Here is a 16,439-nt window from a genome sequence, read left to right on the forward strand (position 1 = left end):
TATCAAGCATATTTACTGTATCATTTTGGAGAAATTCAGCCTCAAAGTTCATTTATTTTGAATTGAAAAAGGCAAAGTTCCTTTTTTTTTGTTGAAAAAAGCATTATGTTCAATACTTACCCTTCTGTAAAATCCCTTTATTCCATAATTTCTGAGACAGGCTGCTACAGTTGTCCTCAGGACCATCCTGACTGTACACTCACTCAGTATCAAGCATATTTACTGTATCATTTTGGAGAAATTCAGCCTTAAAGTTCATTATTTAGAATTGAAAAAAGCATTATGTTCAATACTTACCCTTCTGTAAAATCCCTTTATTCCATAATTTCTGAGACAGGCTGCTACAGTTGTCCTCCGGACCATCCAGACTGTTCACTCACTCAGTATCAAGCATATTTACTGTATCATTTTGGAGAAATTCAGCCTTAAAGTTCATTATTTAGAATTGAAAAAGGCATTATGTGCAAAATGTATCCTTCTGTTAAATCTCTTTGATCCATAATTTCTGACAAAGGTTGCTACACTTTGGCTAATCCTCACTCCATTCACCCATATGTAACTTAAATGCAATATTGTGTGTATTTCTTTCGTTCATTTTGGAGTAAATAAAAATTTCCATTTCCCTTGCTAATTTCCGTGTGCTCTCTCTGTCCTTGAACATCAGCAAGGTTTGCAAGGGGATGGAGGTGGGAGAAAATAATTGTTTATATACTTCTGTATGTATGATGTTTCATTTTCAATTGTGAAAACCAATAAATAAAGTGAAAAAATGAGTAGTATACCCTTTATTTATTGATTTATTGATTTAATATTTATGTATTTATTCATTTTTATATTGTAGAGTCCTCGTTTACAGAGGACAGGGAACTTCTCCTTCGTTTAACAACTTTTATTAACATTTACACGGACATGTGCACTACTCCTTTCAATTTCTCCTGTCTTCCCCAAACAGCCCCATCCTATTCGTCTAAACAATCACATGTCCCCCCCCCCCGACCCCTTCAGTGACAGTCAGGATCTCAGAACACTCCTTAAACACAGTGTTTTACTGAATAACGTCAAACCCCCATATAAACATAAAACCCACATATAAACATAAAACCCAGTCCGTTACACTATATTTAATTTTTTTTTTAATTTAAATTTAATTAATTAATTAATTAAATTACTTTTTTATTTTATATTACAGTAGGTAACTTTACACTGAATAAGCGCATGGGCGGTATTATAACACCTGAATTGCTCTTCCAACGAGGTGGAGGAATGGCGCCCACACGAGGGTAAGTTGCCCTTGCAAATATTTCTTATGGCTACTTGGGCTCAAGTGACATGGGATGTTGACAGTATTAGTAGCTAAATAGCGCCATCCTATCCTTTTTTTTTACTATTTGTGACAGGCGGACCCCGCTAGTTTATAACTATTACACTGTGGTTATTATAAGGGAATTTAGTTATTTTCTGAATTTCTAAGTTTATAGGCTACAGCAGCCGACTATGCGCAGCCGGGCCTACAGAAACACTTCAAGAAATACAGCAGCATAACACAATATGTTTTTCTTTTGTTCACTTTAGAGTCTTTGTGTTCTCTACGTTTGGAAAGGTAAGCAAGCCCACTCCAGCCAAATGTAGGCCTACTTTTAATTAATACATTTAATTGTTTTCCCCTGGATTATATGTTGTTCATTTCATCCAAAGCCCAACAAACGGGTGTTTGGAGCAGGCACGGCGGCAGGATCTCAATTTCGGGTGAACCAGAGCAATTTTGGCCTATTCATTACAGATATTAAGTCAATGGCGCAGTATTTCACTGGGCGCATTATCAAGATAGTAATCTGTGTCTCTTTGGGCGGGTGCCCAACGCACACACACTGCCTAGACACACACAGAGCACCGCACCGCACATATGTAAACGATTACAAATAAACGTCATTTATGTTTTTCTCTCTTGTGCGAGATGACCCGGTGCATAAAGATAGTTAATGAAACGCGCGGCTCCCAGTCCCGGAGTCAGTGTGCGCGCGTGCGTGCGTGCGTGTGACAGCTGAGATTTGGATGTGTACAAGAGTCCAGATCATTAATTACATTAGATCCTGACCGATCACATGTGTGGAGATTAATGATCGGGGAGTAACAGATTGCATGTAACGGCGTTCCGTATTTAGAATAAAAAACACGAGTAACGGTATTCCGTTATAGTTACAGTTTAAATTGGTGTATTTACTTTCTTTCCCGAGAGCCCCCGCTGACGGGGGCTACAGCGTCCCCTATAAATTAAAAACTTCTCAGGGCAGTTAGACAAGCACGAATATAAGTCATATGACATACATTAGTCGATTCAAGACAATTTTAATTTTAATTTCCCTAATTTCTGAGCTGTGGAAATTAATAAAGTTAAAAGAAATTGAAGAATGTTGACCCTTGGATGTCATTTTTCTTTAAATAGTATCAGTTGCAGGACAAAACGTACCACATTGTGTTTTGTGTATTTGCATAACTTATTCTCTGAAGACAGTAATGAGATCGCTCTCTAATGCAAGTGTTAACTAAAATCAGTGTCCCAGATAAATACGTTCAAATAGACAATTTTGAAGTAAGCTTAAAGTAATCCAAAAGTATTTAGAATACATTACTTTACTTGAGTAATCCAAGGGAATACATTACAGATAACATTTCAGGACATGTAATCTGTATCTGCATTTATTGATTTCTTTTAAGCACCGCGGTGCTGGACAGCTCCCGTTAACAGCTTCTTCAGTGTGATCTTAAGGCACTCCAAAGAAGCCAGTTAAGAACGCGCATGGGAAACATTCTTAAGAGTGCTCTTAAGTCCTTAAGTACAATCTTACTTGGGAAAATGACATATTGTCTTTGTTTTACAGTCCAGAAAACTTGAAAAAACTATTGAGGATATAGTGACTGTCATTGACAAGCGTCGTGCCTCAGGCCATGATGAGACTTTTTGGGGTGAAATCTGCCATGACCTTGGTATTACAAATTCCAACATAAACAGGACAAGGCTCAAAGATGGCTATCTTCGATATAAAAAGGTAATGGTTTCACATTCTCACTTTGACATTTCTAAAAGCCTGTGGACATGAACCTTTAAATAGTCAAATTCATAGTTCATATAGTGTCAACATTTTGTATTGTCATTATTTGTCCATAAATTTCTTAGAGAAAGAAAATGTTTATAAACTGAGAAACTAAGTTGACAAACCGCTGTGTTGCTTGGTCCAGACTCAGTAGGCAGAATGAGTAGCAATAGAACATAGCTTGATGTTACAACAGAACAATTTTCTTTACACACCCACTCAGCAAGTAACTTTACTTATTTATGACCTTTTTGTAATTAATTGCATAATTTGTGTGTTGAACGCTAAGCACAACCACAATGAAAGATAACTTATGCACATGTTGCATGTGAGTTTCCAGAGGCTCTAATATTTGGCACCACAAATGAAATCTGCCAGTAAAAATCCTATTGCCCCACTGTACTAGCTGTTTTCCAAGGTAATGTAATGTGTTATGACTGACTGTTTCATCTCTGTCTAGGCAAATGTGTCCGCTAGCGTGACCCTGCCCACACCTGGGCCAAATGTCCAGAGTCCTGCAAAAGAGACCACACCACTTGTGGAGGTAACACAAGAATTAAATCTTTCAGTAGTAAAGACAGAAATATGGAGATGGGTGTTATGATACATGAAAAATAATTGAGTGTCTTACATTATTTAACATTCAAAGTGCAGTAATATAAATTATCAGCCTTTAAAAGAATAACTCATATTTTAATTGTGTTTCATTGCTATTTGCAGATTGGATCCACAGTCGCTTCAGATGAAGAAAAATCATCTAGTGAAGAGTACTTCACCCATTCATTACCGCCGCCACCTTGTTTTTTCTTCATTGACCAGAAGGATTGGACCAAACTGCGCAAAAAACAACACTGCCGCAGATTCAAAACACTGAACTGGACCTCTGTAATGGCCAAAGGAATACGGAGTGTTCATCCTTACTGCAGTTTTGGATTTAAGTGCCACAGTGTCAAATCCATCGGCTCTAAAAGAAGTGGCCCAGTCTTCACATGTTCTGGCTACTGTACTTTTGATGACTGCCCTGTAGAGGTGGTAATAAAGGTTCAAGAAGAGTCGTGTCTGAAGGCTGAGGTCATCTTCAGTGGTGATTTGGTCTGCCACCGATGGGACCAAATAAAAAGACGGCCGGTGCGAGGTGAGGAAAGGGATGCCCTGTCCCATACCCTTTCAACCAAACTGCCGAGGACTGTCTTCTTGGAGAGCATTGAGAGGCTGGATGAAACTGTTGTGGCATCAGGGTGCAGGGACAACGTCCCTGCAACTGGTGTCATGAAAACAGTGTCATGGAGTAAGAAAAAACAAAAAAGAAGACACAACAATGAGATGATCAGCCTCCAGAAGATGGTGGCTGAAGAGGAGGCAGAGGCAGAAGGAAGGGTGATCCAGAACATCGGTCTTTACCCTAAAAGTGTGATGCTGTATTCTGTAAAAACACTTAATATTTTCTTTGACCGGTGCAAAGAAGATATTGTGTATTTAGATGCAACAGGCAGCATTGTACGGAAGGGAAAAGGAGAGACGTCACCCTTCTACGTCTATGAGTTGGTCGTGAGACACCCAACTAAAGGATCTTCCCCTCTCCCTGTGGCAACATTTATCACCAGTGACCACACCACAGCATCAGTCTCACATTTCTTAGGGTCAGTGGTCACAGCCTTAGTAAAACTTCATGGTCGACAAGCCAAATCAAGGCCAGTAATGTTAATTTGTGACGGGTCAGTGGTTCTGCTGCAGTCACTTGCGTATAATTTCTGTGGAGTGAGTCTTCAGGAACTACTCTGCAGATATTTTGCAGTTGTGACTGGACAAGCAACAAATGATGCCATAGGTCTACCAATACTCCACCGATGCTTGAGCCACATCATGAAAAATGCTAAGGGGCTTTGCAGAAAACAGTACGTGGTGTCTGTATATAAATATGCTTAAGATTTCAGACATAACAGCATTATGACATCTCTGATAATGTTTTTTTTTTAATTATCCTTTGTAGTGCCTCCAAACATTACCTCTTTACAATGTTTGTGTTTGGACTCATGACCCGAGCATCAACTCTTAAGGAACTGGAGGAAGTTGTCATCAGTGCTAACGTGGTCTTCTCCAGTTCTCACAGTGGTCAAAATGTTGAGAAACATTTTCAAAATCTACAAATGCTTCTGACCAAAGCAGGACCATGTGCTGAGGATACTTCAATCAAAGAGCAAGACTATGAGGTATCTTTTCCTTAACTGCAACTGTTACATTCTTGCTTTGGATTTAGGTTTTTGCTGTACCTGACTAAGAAATGTGTCATTTCAAACACATTTGGCTTTCTAAATTCAAGCTCTAAAGGGGACAACACTGGACACAGATACAGCTGTGAACAGCATAACTCAAAAGTGTATGATGTATACACAGCTGGTTTTAAAAAACATGCTCCACGACACTCCATTCCTCAGCTGTTTGGGTCAGACTCTTGCAGTGTGCGGACCCAGCATTATGTCTAACTTGTGGAGGGGAGAGAGCTGTCAACTACAGTTATATACTTAGGGGGTCATTAGGGCCTCATACAACCACACTTAAAAACTTAACTATCCCTTTAAAGCTTTGTTCTTTTTTTTTACTTCTTTGCTAAACTAAACTCTTGTGTAGGCATGCATAAAAGTTTTATGTTTCATCTGTGATGTGTGAAAAACATTTTTCCACACACTCTGCCAGCCACTGTAGTGTCACCTGCCCTGCACACACTCTTTCTTAAACAATCTTATAGATTAGTTAATTTTTTTTCTAGAACGATGTTGGAACAACGCCTTTCACGCAGCATTTTGAAGAAGTCATTAAGACGGAAGTATGTGACCAGGAAGGTGATTCAAACATCTACTTCTGTCCAACCTTCATCCCGACATTGATGAAGTACTTTTTACCTCAGGCTGGCCTATGGTCTGGCTTACTCCTGGGTTAGTCCTGTTTAATTGTTTTTATTAATCTATATGCTTATTTTAATATATTTAAGTAAATTAAATAAAAAATTTATGTTCCATCTTCTCCCAGGTGATCTAGGTCGTCATGGATCAGGCCCAGTATATGACAGTCTGACTAAAAAGTACAGTAGAGCTGCCTGTAAATCACAACAGGTACAATAAAGCTGATCATCTGTTAATGAAACTGAATATTACTTGCACATTTTCATGCTGGATATTACACATGATAAAATAAACCAAATGAATGAAGACATTTCGATTTGATGCAATGTTTATGTTGAACCCTAGAATTACACTCTGGACAACAAAACGCAGGGAATAATGGAAAAAAGCCAATGGGACCTCAAACACATCCGTTTCCAACGCAAAAAAATTACCAGACTCGATGACTTTGTGGACACCTACAAAGTCACACTCAAGGCCCTATTGAGGGAGTATGCTGACTCCCAGAGGAGAAAGAAAAAGGTAAGAAGTGCATATGCTGATCATAAATACTTCAATTACTAGTATTTTAGAAATGTGTGATTGTGCACCAGCCATTGCTATCCCAATTTCTAATTAAAGTAACCCCACCCTCATGCCAAACAACCACACAAAAAGTACAATCCACAAAATGTAATGCTTACACTATGGCTACAATAATCAAAATCAAGATAATTTTCCATTCAAAGTCACATGAAAAATAAGTAAAAAATGTTTGTAGTTAAATCTAATAATGTAGCATTGAACAATGCTAAATTGTGCTTCAAGAATACTACTATTAAATTAATTTGATATTGACAATATTTTGTTGATTTACTTTAGACACATCGGGTGGACGTGGAACGCTGGAAGAGCAGGAAACAGAGAAAACGAGGGCTGTATGTGTCTCGACTGAACACACCTATTGTTTATAAACAACAGAAGAAGAAGGTAAGTGTTTTTGAGAGATTCATTGGAATTTCACAAGTGGATGCAGAATATGGTCATATTCCACTGTACAATAACACAATACCATACACAGTCCTGTATATTTATCTATATTCATCCTCCATACAGTTCTCTACATTTATTTTATCTGATCCTATTTCACTTGAATCTTACTTTATATATTTAGTTAGAGTTTACTGCTTACTGTTAAGAGTTTATTGTTTTACTGTTTACTTATATATATATTTAGCTAAGAGTCTATTGTTTATCTTATATTGTATTTTTGTATACCTCCTTTGTTTTGTATACAAGTGTCTGTATGCTCCTGGAAATTCAATTTCCTTGAGGGAGTCATCCCAAAGTGATCAATAAAGTGCGGTCTAAGTCTAAGAATAATGTACTGTGTCTGTCTATTTTAGAGAACATTGGCCAAAAAACCATCTAAAGCATCTGAAGATCATTCTCCATCACAGGCTCCATCACAGGTAATTTATTGAGGCAAAATGCTACAAATTGCAAGCAAAACAAACAAAGTAGAAATCAAAAACTTGATTTTACATGTTCTGATTTTAGATAAAAATGTATAAATGCATAAAGTGAAAGGGTTAATTTCCATTGCTTGCAATATGTACTTGAAATATTTCTATAACACTACTATTTCTATCCCTAGAGTCCACAAAGCAGCATACAAGCTCCACCAGCATCACTCAGTGATGATCTTCAATCACAGGTATGTCCAACATAGCGTAATTGTCAAATGTTATATTTCTTAATTATATTTTATATATTTTATTAAATTAACTCTAGGATGAAAAAAAAATTGGTTAATTGTTGCCGATTTAATATTCCAATTGATGTATATAATCCCTGATAATATTGTTATGTTGATTAATGATGTATCGCTGTGGCTTCAGGTGTTTATTAGTTATGTCACGGCAGTGTAGTGAGCGTGCCAATGCGTCCATTAAGGGATCGTCACACATTTATTTGTCTCGCCTTCCGTGTACACTATGCCAGCGACATAGATGTGGGCCTTTCTGAGCCAAGAGGTTGCTTTTTGTTAACAGTCTCTTAAAGTCCTTTAAGTTTATAAACACTCAAATCTTATCATTTATTCATCTTTTACTTTTTATCATTATATATCCTTATTATTGCATTGTGTAATTTAAGCAAGTCTGTTTATGTTTATTATTAATATTGCATATGATTAATATGCAAATTTCTGTTGATTCCTTATTGTAGTAACCACAGACAATATCAACAGAAGAGTTTATTCGGCAATAAATGAGGGGCATCTCAATGAGAGTGTGTGTGAACTGGACTCATTAACCCTTCACCATCCTTCCCCTTCTTACAGGACAACCTCTGTCTATTATTAATAGGTTTCAAGTTTGGTATTCTGTAAGCCAGCACCTGTTTTATACCCACTATAAAAAAAAGTCATAGCTTTTTATGATTTGCAGGTCACAGAACTGTGGGGAAAAAGGGACACAGAAGTGGTCGTTTCTGTGGTGCCCTCTCAATTAGGGAACAACTATGTTATCCACCACAGTGAGTTCAACACTCTAAGACCTCACCAGTGGCTTGTAGGCGAGGTAAGTAGATTCATTAAAAGAACAGAACCACTTATCATACAGACATAAAAACTATGAAAGATGCAGTCAGCGATGATCGAGCAGACTATTACAGTACAAGCAGTTTGAACAATGTGTGATAGTGAGTCAAATATCATTGAAGAACAGCTCCATTAGCCACAACAATTGATATAAGTATGTGATTTAAATGTTTTTTGTTGACTTTGTGTTATACATAACAGAGAAGATGAACAGTAATCCATAAGGATCATATTTTCAGCATTTTAACTAAATGTATGACTTCACAACACTTTGTGTGTGTTCATAAAATATTCTCTGAAGGTCATCGAGTCCCTACTTCACCACACTGCCAGGAAACTGAATTTGGGAAGCACCATTTACGTTCTAAGCCATTATGTGGCTGGTGTGATCCTCTTTGGTAAGAGGGAAGAAGTTAGGAGACAGCCTATGTCAAAGGTAATATTTTTGTCAGGTACAAAAACAAAGTAGAATAGTATGTCAATTGTTTACAAGTTAGCTGTGTGTGTGTGTGTGTGTGTGTGTGTGTGTGTGTGTGTGTGTGTGTGTGTGTGTGTGTGTGTGTGTGTGTGTGTGTGTGTGTGTGTGTGTGTGGTGGGTGGGTGGTTGGGTGTGAATTAAGAGTAATCAGATAAAAACAATATTCCATTGAGCCTTTCAGTCAGTCATTAATTTATTTGTAGTTGCAATGACATATCTATCTATAAATTACAGGAACACACACACATACACGCGCTCATGCTTGCACGCTCCAGATTCTGGGAGATTGGATCTCATTTACGGGCGTCAGGGAGCCGCTATCAATACGTGGGATAGTTTGGATGTCTGACTTTGTAGTAAAAACACACGCAAAACAGATGTTGCACAGTCAAAGCACTAGTAAAATTAAATAACTAATTTTGTGTTTTGTTACAGACCGACTTTGACAACTATAAGGCCATTGTGTCCTTTATTAACATTGGCAATGTACACTGGAAGTTTCTGGTAAGTTGTTACTTAATACATCACAACTGCCTTCAATTCTCTGTATGTCATTACTAACTTCTAAATGATATTTCATATTTTCTCTTTTGGTTACAGTACATCAGTGCTGCAGATAGTACTGTCTATGTTGTTGATCCCGCACGCAGTGCTATCGAGCAGGCAGACTCAGACAACGCAGCAAAAAGATTGCGGTAATTAAGCAGATCTATCTGAACAGTGTGACTGAAGCAATTTCAAAACTGAATATTTCTTATATGTTTGCAAGATGTGTTTTCTTTAAATTAAAATATTTAAGTATGGATGCTATGTTGTGAATCATGCTTGCAGTAATCTGTTAAACAACATGTTAGAGGCAGCTTTACAAAACAGAAGTGGGTAACAAGCAGAATTTATGCATAAGGCTGAACATAGGCAATATGGCAGAAAATACTTGTTCAATGTCCCACACATTAACAATGTCACCCATGCTAAACACCTAAAACAGTTAGAAGAGACTTGTGACCACTTAAAGACATCATTACCAACATATAATTTTTTTCAATCAAACTTGTTAACACCATTAGCCGAACAAGTGTTACATTATTTGTAATTCTGACCCCAAAATATTGGCCAAACAACCCCCTTTTTCTTTACTACGACATACATTGTTTTCTTGGGTGAATAATGTGTACATATTCCTTACATTAACCACTTTAAAAAAAATGTCCTTTCACAGTGAGTACTTCAACATGAGGAGGATCTGTCTGGGAAAAACTGACTGGGTCAATGTTAAGTGGAAAGGCGGTGTTCTGGAACACCCATTTCAGAGAGACGGGAGTAGCTGCGGTGTAATTGTCATCAAAGTAATACGAATATTTCTTGAAACATCAGCTTTATCTAAATGATCTACATTCATTAAGAATTTGGATCAATTTCTGTTTTATTGCAATTCCACGTCCTTTATTTTGCTAACTAGGAAACTTATGCAAACAGATGCTTTCTTGTGTGTTTAGATGGCAAAGGCAGTCATGGAGGCTTTTCCAAAAAAAGCAGAAATGTCATTTGGGACAGCTCCAAGATTGATGGCAGATGAGAGAAAACACCTGGCTCTCGAGCTCCTGGAAGCCTCAGGTGTGTAACAACTTATCTTAAATCTACAGTGACACGGTATTACAGAAAACACTTTGTAAACATATTCTGTATACACTAAAACAAGTCAATCATTATTTTATTTATTATAAGTACAATTGTTAATGGTGGCAGTAGTGGTAAATCTAATATTTTCAACTTTATGTTAGTGTTTAACACAGAGACCAGCTGTGCCATGTGCTCAGCAGTCAAACCACCAATTAAAGGGCCTGACTTAACAAACTGGGTAAGTTGTTTAAAAAAAAAAATCTGCACATTTTGTATGCCTTGTTTTAAAGTGGATGACAGCAAGCAAGAGCCGAAAAGGATGAGAAATGACGACAGACAATCATCTGTGCTAGGATAACCTGAGGTTCACTCCTCAGACATAGGGATATGCATGTTTTCCTATCAAGAATTCCAAAAAGAAAGTGTGCATTAGATTGAGATTTCAACAATGACAACATTTTGATCAGGAGAATAATCAAATGAAGATAGTCATCAAAAGGTTGTAGAACAGAACATAATTACTTAGTGATTTCCATGAAGAAAGCAAAAACAACGGCTAAGTCAACCCTGTAATTTAATGTCATTCACATTTATAATGTCCTGTTTTACATGGTGGAAATGCATTTCTACACACATCAACCAAAATATCACACTGTGAAGCCATCACCATTTCTAGAGAAAGATCTACAAGTATAAAAAAATGTATCTGTATTAAGTGTTTCAAAGAAGCAATATTAGCTCAAAATATTACTTTGGGGATCATGGTTATCTGGTGTCCATCATGGCTAGATATCAAAGTTTATTCTTGCATGTGCTTAATTTGCCCTTTTACAGATTCAGTGTGACACCTGTTGCAGGTGGTTCCATGTCGAGTGCATCGACATGGACTCAGAAACATTTCAGCAGGCAGAGAAAAGTGAATGGTATTGTGTTATTTGTGAAAAATGAATAAACGAGTCGACTCCTTGCTAGCGGACAGTGAAGGTTACCTGCTTCAACAGTGCTTGAACGGAAACCTCTCATCTGTCTCCCACCACCTCGGCTCAGGACTTCTCCATCCGATCAATCATCCATCCTCCTCAATCATCTCACCCGAAACAAAACATCCAACATCCACCTCCGAGGAAACACCGTCCAAAAACAGCTAGCCCGACAGCTAGCTAACAGTTTGTTGTGCTAACGACACGAGACGCTACGTTTCAACCTCCAACACAGGACAACAACAACCAACGTTCGAACCATGTCTTCCCAAGTGAGACAGAACTTCCATCAGGACTGCGAGGCTGCAATCAACAGGCAGATCAACCTGGAGCTGTACGCCTCCTACGTCTACCTGTCCATGGGTTACTTCTTTGACCGGGATGACCAAGCATTGCACAACTTTGCTAAGTTCTTCCGTCATCAGTCGCTGGAGGAGCGTGAGCAAGCTGAGAAGCTAATGAAACAACAGAACCAGAGGGGGGGACGGATCTTCCTCCAAGATATCAGGAAACCAGAGAGAGACGAGTGGGGCAGTGGGATCGAGGCTCTTGAATGTGCCCTGCAGCTGGAGAAGAGCGTGAACCAGTCACTGCTGGAACTGCACAAGCTCTGCGCTGATCACAATGACCCACATATGTGTGATTTCATCGAGACGCACTACCTGGACGAGCAGGTGAAGTCCATCAAAGAGCTTGGAGACTGGGTGACCAACCTGCGTCGCATGGGAGCTCCAAGCAATGGCATGGCCGAATACTTGTTTGACAAACACACCATGGGCAAAGAAAGCAGCTAGATCCCTGCATAGTTCCTTCACAGACGCCTCTTTATATGTATATTTGTATCATGCGTCTAAGTATTTTAAACAATATTAAGGCGTCTGCATGATAGTGGCTTGTCATTTGGAACCTGTTATATTCTTCTTTACATCGCCGTTTCCTGTAATCTTAACATCTATGACACGCCTGAGTGCTATTCCATTCCAATCGTCTCTCATATCTTGCTCTCTCTCGTTTAGCTGCATTCTTGTCATTACTATGTGTTTGCTGAGTTTTATGCCAAGAACTGTTGAAAAATTGAGCCCTCTGGATTCTGAAAAAAAAAAAAAAAAAAAAAAAAAAGAATAAACAACTTCAACAATGATCTCAGACTATATCTACAGTCTATATTCATCCTGCTCCCACATCCACATTTTACTAGAGAATGATGTTATTTGTTCCACAAATGTGGAGCTGAGACATGGAGGGTTTGTAATGATGTTTTCAGTTTTCAACTGAGTTTAGTTTTTCCTCTGTGCTTGGAGTTTAAACCTCTTGATTTGTTCAGCTTCATTCTTATTTTGAACAAATAAACAAAACTGATATTTAAAAAAAATAATAAAGAATCTCCCTTTACAAAGCAAAAATTTGAACTTTGAGGCTGAATTTCTCCAAAATGATACAGTAAATATGCTTGATACTGAGTGAGTGTACAGTCAGGATGGTCCTGAGGACAACTGTAGCAGCCTCTCTCAGAAATTATGGAAAAAAGGGATTTTACAGAAGGGTAAATATTGAACATAATGCTTTTTTCAATTCTAAATAATGAACTTTAAGGCTGAATTTCTCCAAAATGATACAGTAAATATGCTTGATACTGAGTGAGTGTACAGTCAGGATGGTCCTGAGGACAACTGTAGCAGCCTGTCTCAGAAATTATGGAATAAAGGGATTTTACAGAAGGGTAAGTATTGAACATAATGCTTTTTTCAACAAAAAAAAAGGAACTTTGCCTTTTTCAATTCAAAATAAATGAACTTTGAGGCTGAATTTCTCCAAAATGATACAGTAAATATGCTTGATACTGAGTGAGTGAACAGTCTGGATGGTCCTGAGGACAACTGTAGCAGCCTCTCTCAGAAATTATGGAAAAAAGGGATTTTACAGAAGGGTAAATATTGAACATAATGCTTTTTTCAATTCTAAATAATGAACTTTAAGGCTGAATTTCTCCAAAATGATACAGTAAATAGGCTTGATACTGAATGAGTGTACAGGCAGGATGGTCCTGAGGACAACTGTACCAGCCTGTCTCAGAAATTATGGAATAAAGGGATTTTACAGAAGGGTAAGTATTGAACATAATGCTTTTTTCAATTCTAAATAATGAACTTTAAGGCTGAATTTCTCCAAAATGATACAGTAAATATGCTTGATACTGAGTGAGTGTACAGTCAGGATGGTCCTGAGGACAACTGTAGCAGCCTGTCTCAGAAATTATGGAATAAAGGGATTTTACAGAAGGGTAAGTATTGAACATAATGCTTTTTTCAACAAAAAAAAAGGAACTTTGCCTTTTTCAATTCAAAATAAATGAACTTTGAGGCTGCCTTTTTCAATTCAAAATAATCAGAATCAGAATCAGAATCAGAATTATTTTATTTGCCAAGTATATTTGCACAAACAGGAAATTGCCTTGGTGTCATTGGTGCACTTTAACTTAAAACAACAATATAAAAACAACAATATATAACTAAATAGAATAAAATAGAATACAAATATATACATACAGTAATGAACTTTGAGGCTGAATTTCTACAGAAGGATACAGTAAATATGCTTGATACTGAGTGAGTGTACAGTTTGGATGGTCCTGAGCACAACTGTATCAGCCTTTGTCAGAAATTATGGAATAAAGGGATTTTACAGAAGGGTAAATATTGAACATAATGCTTTTTTCAACAAAAAAAAGGAACTTTGCCTTTTTCACTTCAAAATAATAAACTTTGAGGCTGAATTGCTCCAGAATGATACAGTAAATATGCTTGATACTGAGTAAGTGAACAGTCAGGATGGTCCTGAGGACACCTGTATCAGCCTTTGTCAGAAATTATGGAATAAAGGGATTTTACAGAAGGGTAAATATTGAACATAATGCTTATTTCAACAAAAAAAAAGGAACTATGCCTTTTTCACTTCAAAATATTAAACTTTGAGGCTGAATTGCTCCAGAATGATACAGTACATATGCTTGATACTGAGTAAGTGAACAGTCTGGATGGTCCTGAGGACACCTGTATCAGCCTTTGTCAGAAATTATGGAATAAAGGGATTTTACGGAAGGGTACATTTTGCACATAATGCTTTTTTCAATTCAAAATAATGAACTTTAAGGCTGAATTTCTCCAAAATGATACAGTAAATATGCTTGATACTGAATGAGTGTACAGTCTGGATGGTCCTGAGCACAACTGTGTCAGCCTTTGTCAGAAATTATGGAATAAAGGGATTTTACAGTAGCATAAAAGATTGGCTCGCTCCGTATCATGGACTACCGTACACTGTGTAATACGGGCGCACTTGAAATCAGGAAAAGACGAACGTCTGCTCACTTGACCACGAAAAGACGAACGTCTACTCACTTGACCGCAGTCAGATCCAGGGCCTCTGTGGCCGCACCATGGATTACGGTTTGTGGATCGCGCACCGGGGGTCGCGGTGTTGGATCCAGTGTGGCGGATTCTGAGTCATGTGGGCTGATCGTGGTGCTGGTGGCGGACCCTGTGTCGCGTTGGCATTGGGCACGGGCGGTGGACCAGGACCGCAGTGGTGGCTTGTGATGGGTCCTCCTGGTTGGCGGCGGTGGACGGTGACTGAGGACTGAAGTGGTGTCTGGTCTGGATGGTGGATCGTGGTCTAGATGGTTGCTGAGCATGGACTGTGCTTCATCAATGCTGCTAGAGAATTTGATTATTGATGATGTTTTCCTGCACGTGGCATCTATTGCACTTCTGTCCGTCCTGGGAGAGGGATCCCTCACATGTGGCTCTCTCTGAGGTTTCTACATATTTTTACCCTGTTAAAAGGGTTTTTTGTAGTTTTTCCTTACTCTTGCTGAGGGTTAAGGACAGAGGATGTCACACCCTGTTAAAGCCCTATGAGATGAATTGTAATTTGTGAATATGGGCTATACAAATAAAATTTGATTGATTGATTGATTGACAATCCCTTTCTCTTATTCACTTATTACATGTTTCTGGCTTATAACTGTTGAATTAATGTAATTTGACTGGGGTTATATATATATATATATATATGTGCATCAGCCACTAGTTAAATTTATAATAGCTGTAATCTTGAGTTGAATGGTTTGAGTCTGGGCTTTCAGACATACATTGCTCCACTCTTCCAAGGAGATATCTTCCTGTATGTCCTCCTTCAATGCATTCTATCGGCCCAAGGAAGATTCAGTAAATCCAGATACCAGTAAGTTGAACAATAAGAGGTTTCTCCTACCATGGCAGCTACTGGAGATCGCTGCCTCCAAGGTTGACGGAGGAGGAACAGTTAGTTTTTGGCATTTGGTTTTTGCTAAAAATTCACACAAAACTGAAAAAGTTTGTGATCTACATAAATAAGCAAACCAACTTACCCTCCAAACTACTGTTTAGTTAGAGAAATTAGTGAATTCTGCTCTCCTCTCTAACTCATTTAGTTAATTTAATAGGAAAAAATACAGCAAAAACACTGCAAAAAAGAGTAATGACAATACAGAAACTTTATTGAAATCATTTCAAAAAATTATTGAAAAGTGAAATAAGTATTATAAATAAAATATAGTTTTTGTAAGATAATCTTCAACTTCTATAACCAAGTAACATAATACTGAATTGCCTGAATACATTAATGATCGAATACATTATTCTTATTTTTGCCCTTATTACTATTATTACATATATACTACACACATACAGTAACTGATGATTCCCTAGTTTCATTGTACCTAGAAATCCATCCTTTCACATTTTAGGG

General features: G+C 37.8%; 2 protein-coding genes across 2 annotated transcripts in view; both read left to right on the forward strand.

Moving 5' to 3' along the window:
• The window catches only part of crb2a (crumbs cell polarity complex component 2a), a 76,623-nt gene extending 61,007 nt beyond the window's left edge, over positions 1-15,616 (forward strand). Inside the window, exon 14 of the transcript XR_009924754.1 lies at positions 15,064-15,616. The gene's annotated coding sequence lies outside the window, so the exon portion shown is untranslated. The remainder of the gene's footprint in view (positions 1-15,063) is intronic.
• On the forward strand, positions 11,869-12,780 carry LOC133975524 (ferritin, heavy subunit-like). Its single transcript, XM_062413492.1, has one exon. The coding sequence runs from the start codon at positions 11,912-11,914 to the stop codon at positions 12,443-12,445; it is 534 nt and encodes a 177-aa protein (XP_062269476.1). The 5' UTR covers positions 11,869-11,911; the 3' UTR covers positions 12,446-12,780.
• Positions 15,617-16,439: the final 823 nt, after the last annotated feature.

Source organism: Platichthys flesus, chromosome 19 (assembly GCF_949316205.1).
Source record: "Platichthys flesus chromosome 19, fPlaFle2.1, whole genome shotgun sequence".
In the NCBI taxonomy this organism is placed as follows: Eukaryota; Metazoa; Chordata; class Actinopteri; order Pleuronectiformes; family Pleuronectidae; genus Platichthys; species Platichthys flesus.

Excerpts from the sequence above, each read along its gene's own strand:
- LOC133975524 (XM_062413492.1), top strand. The coding sequence starts at position 11,912 with ATGTCTTCCCAAGTGAGACAGAACTTCCATCAGGACTGCGAGGCTGCA.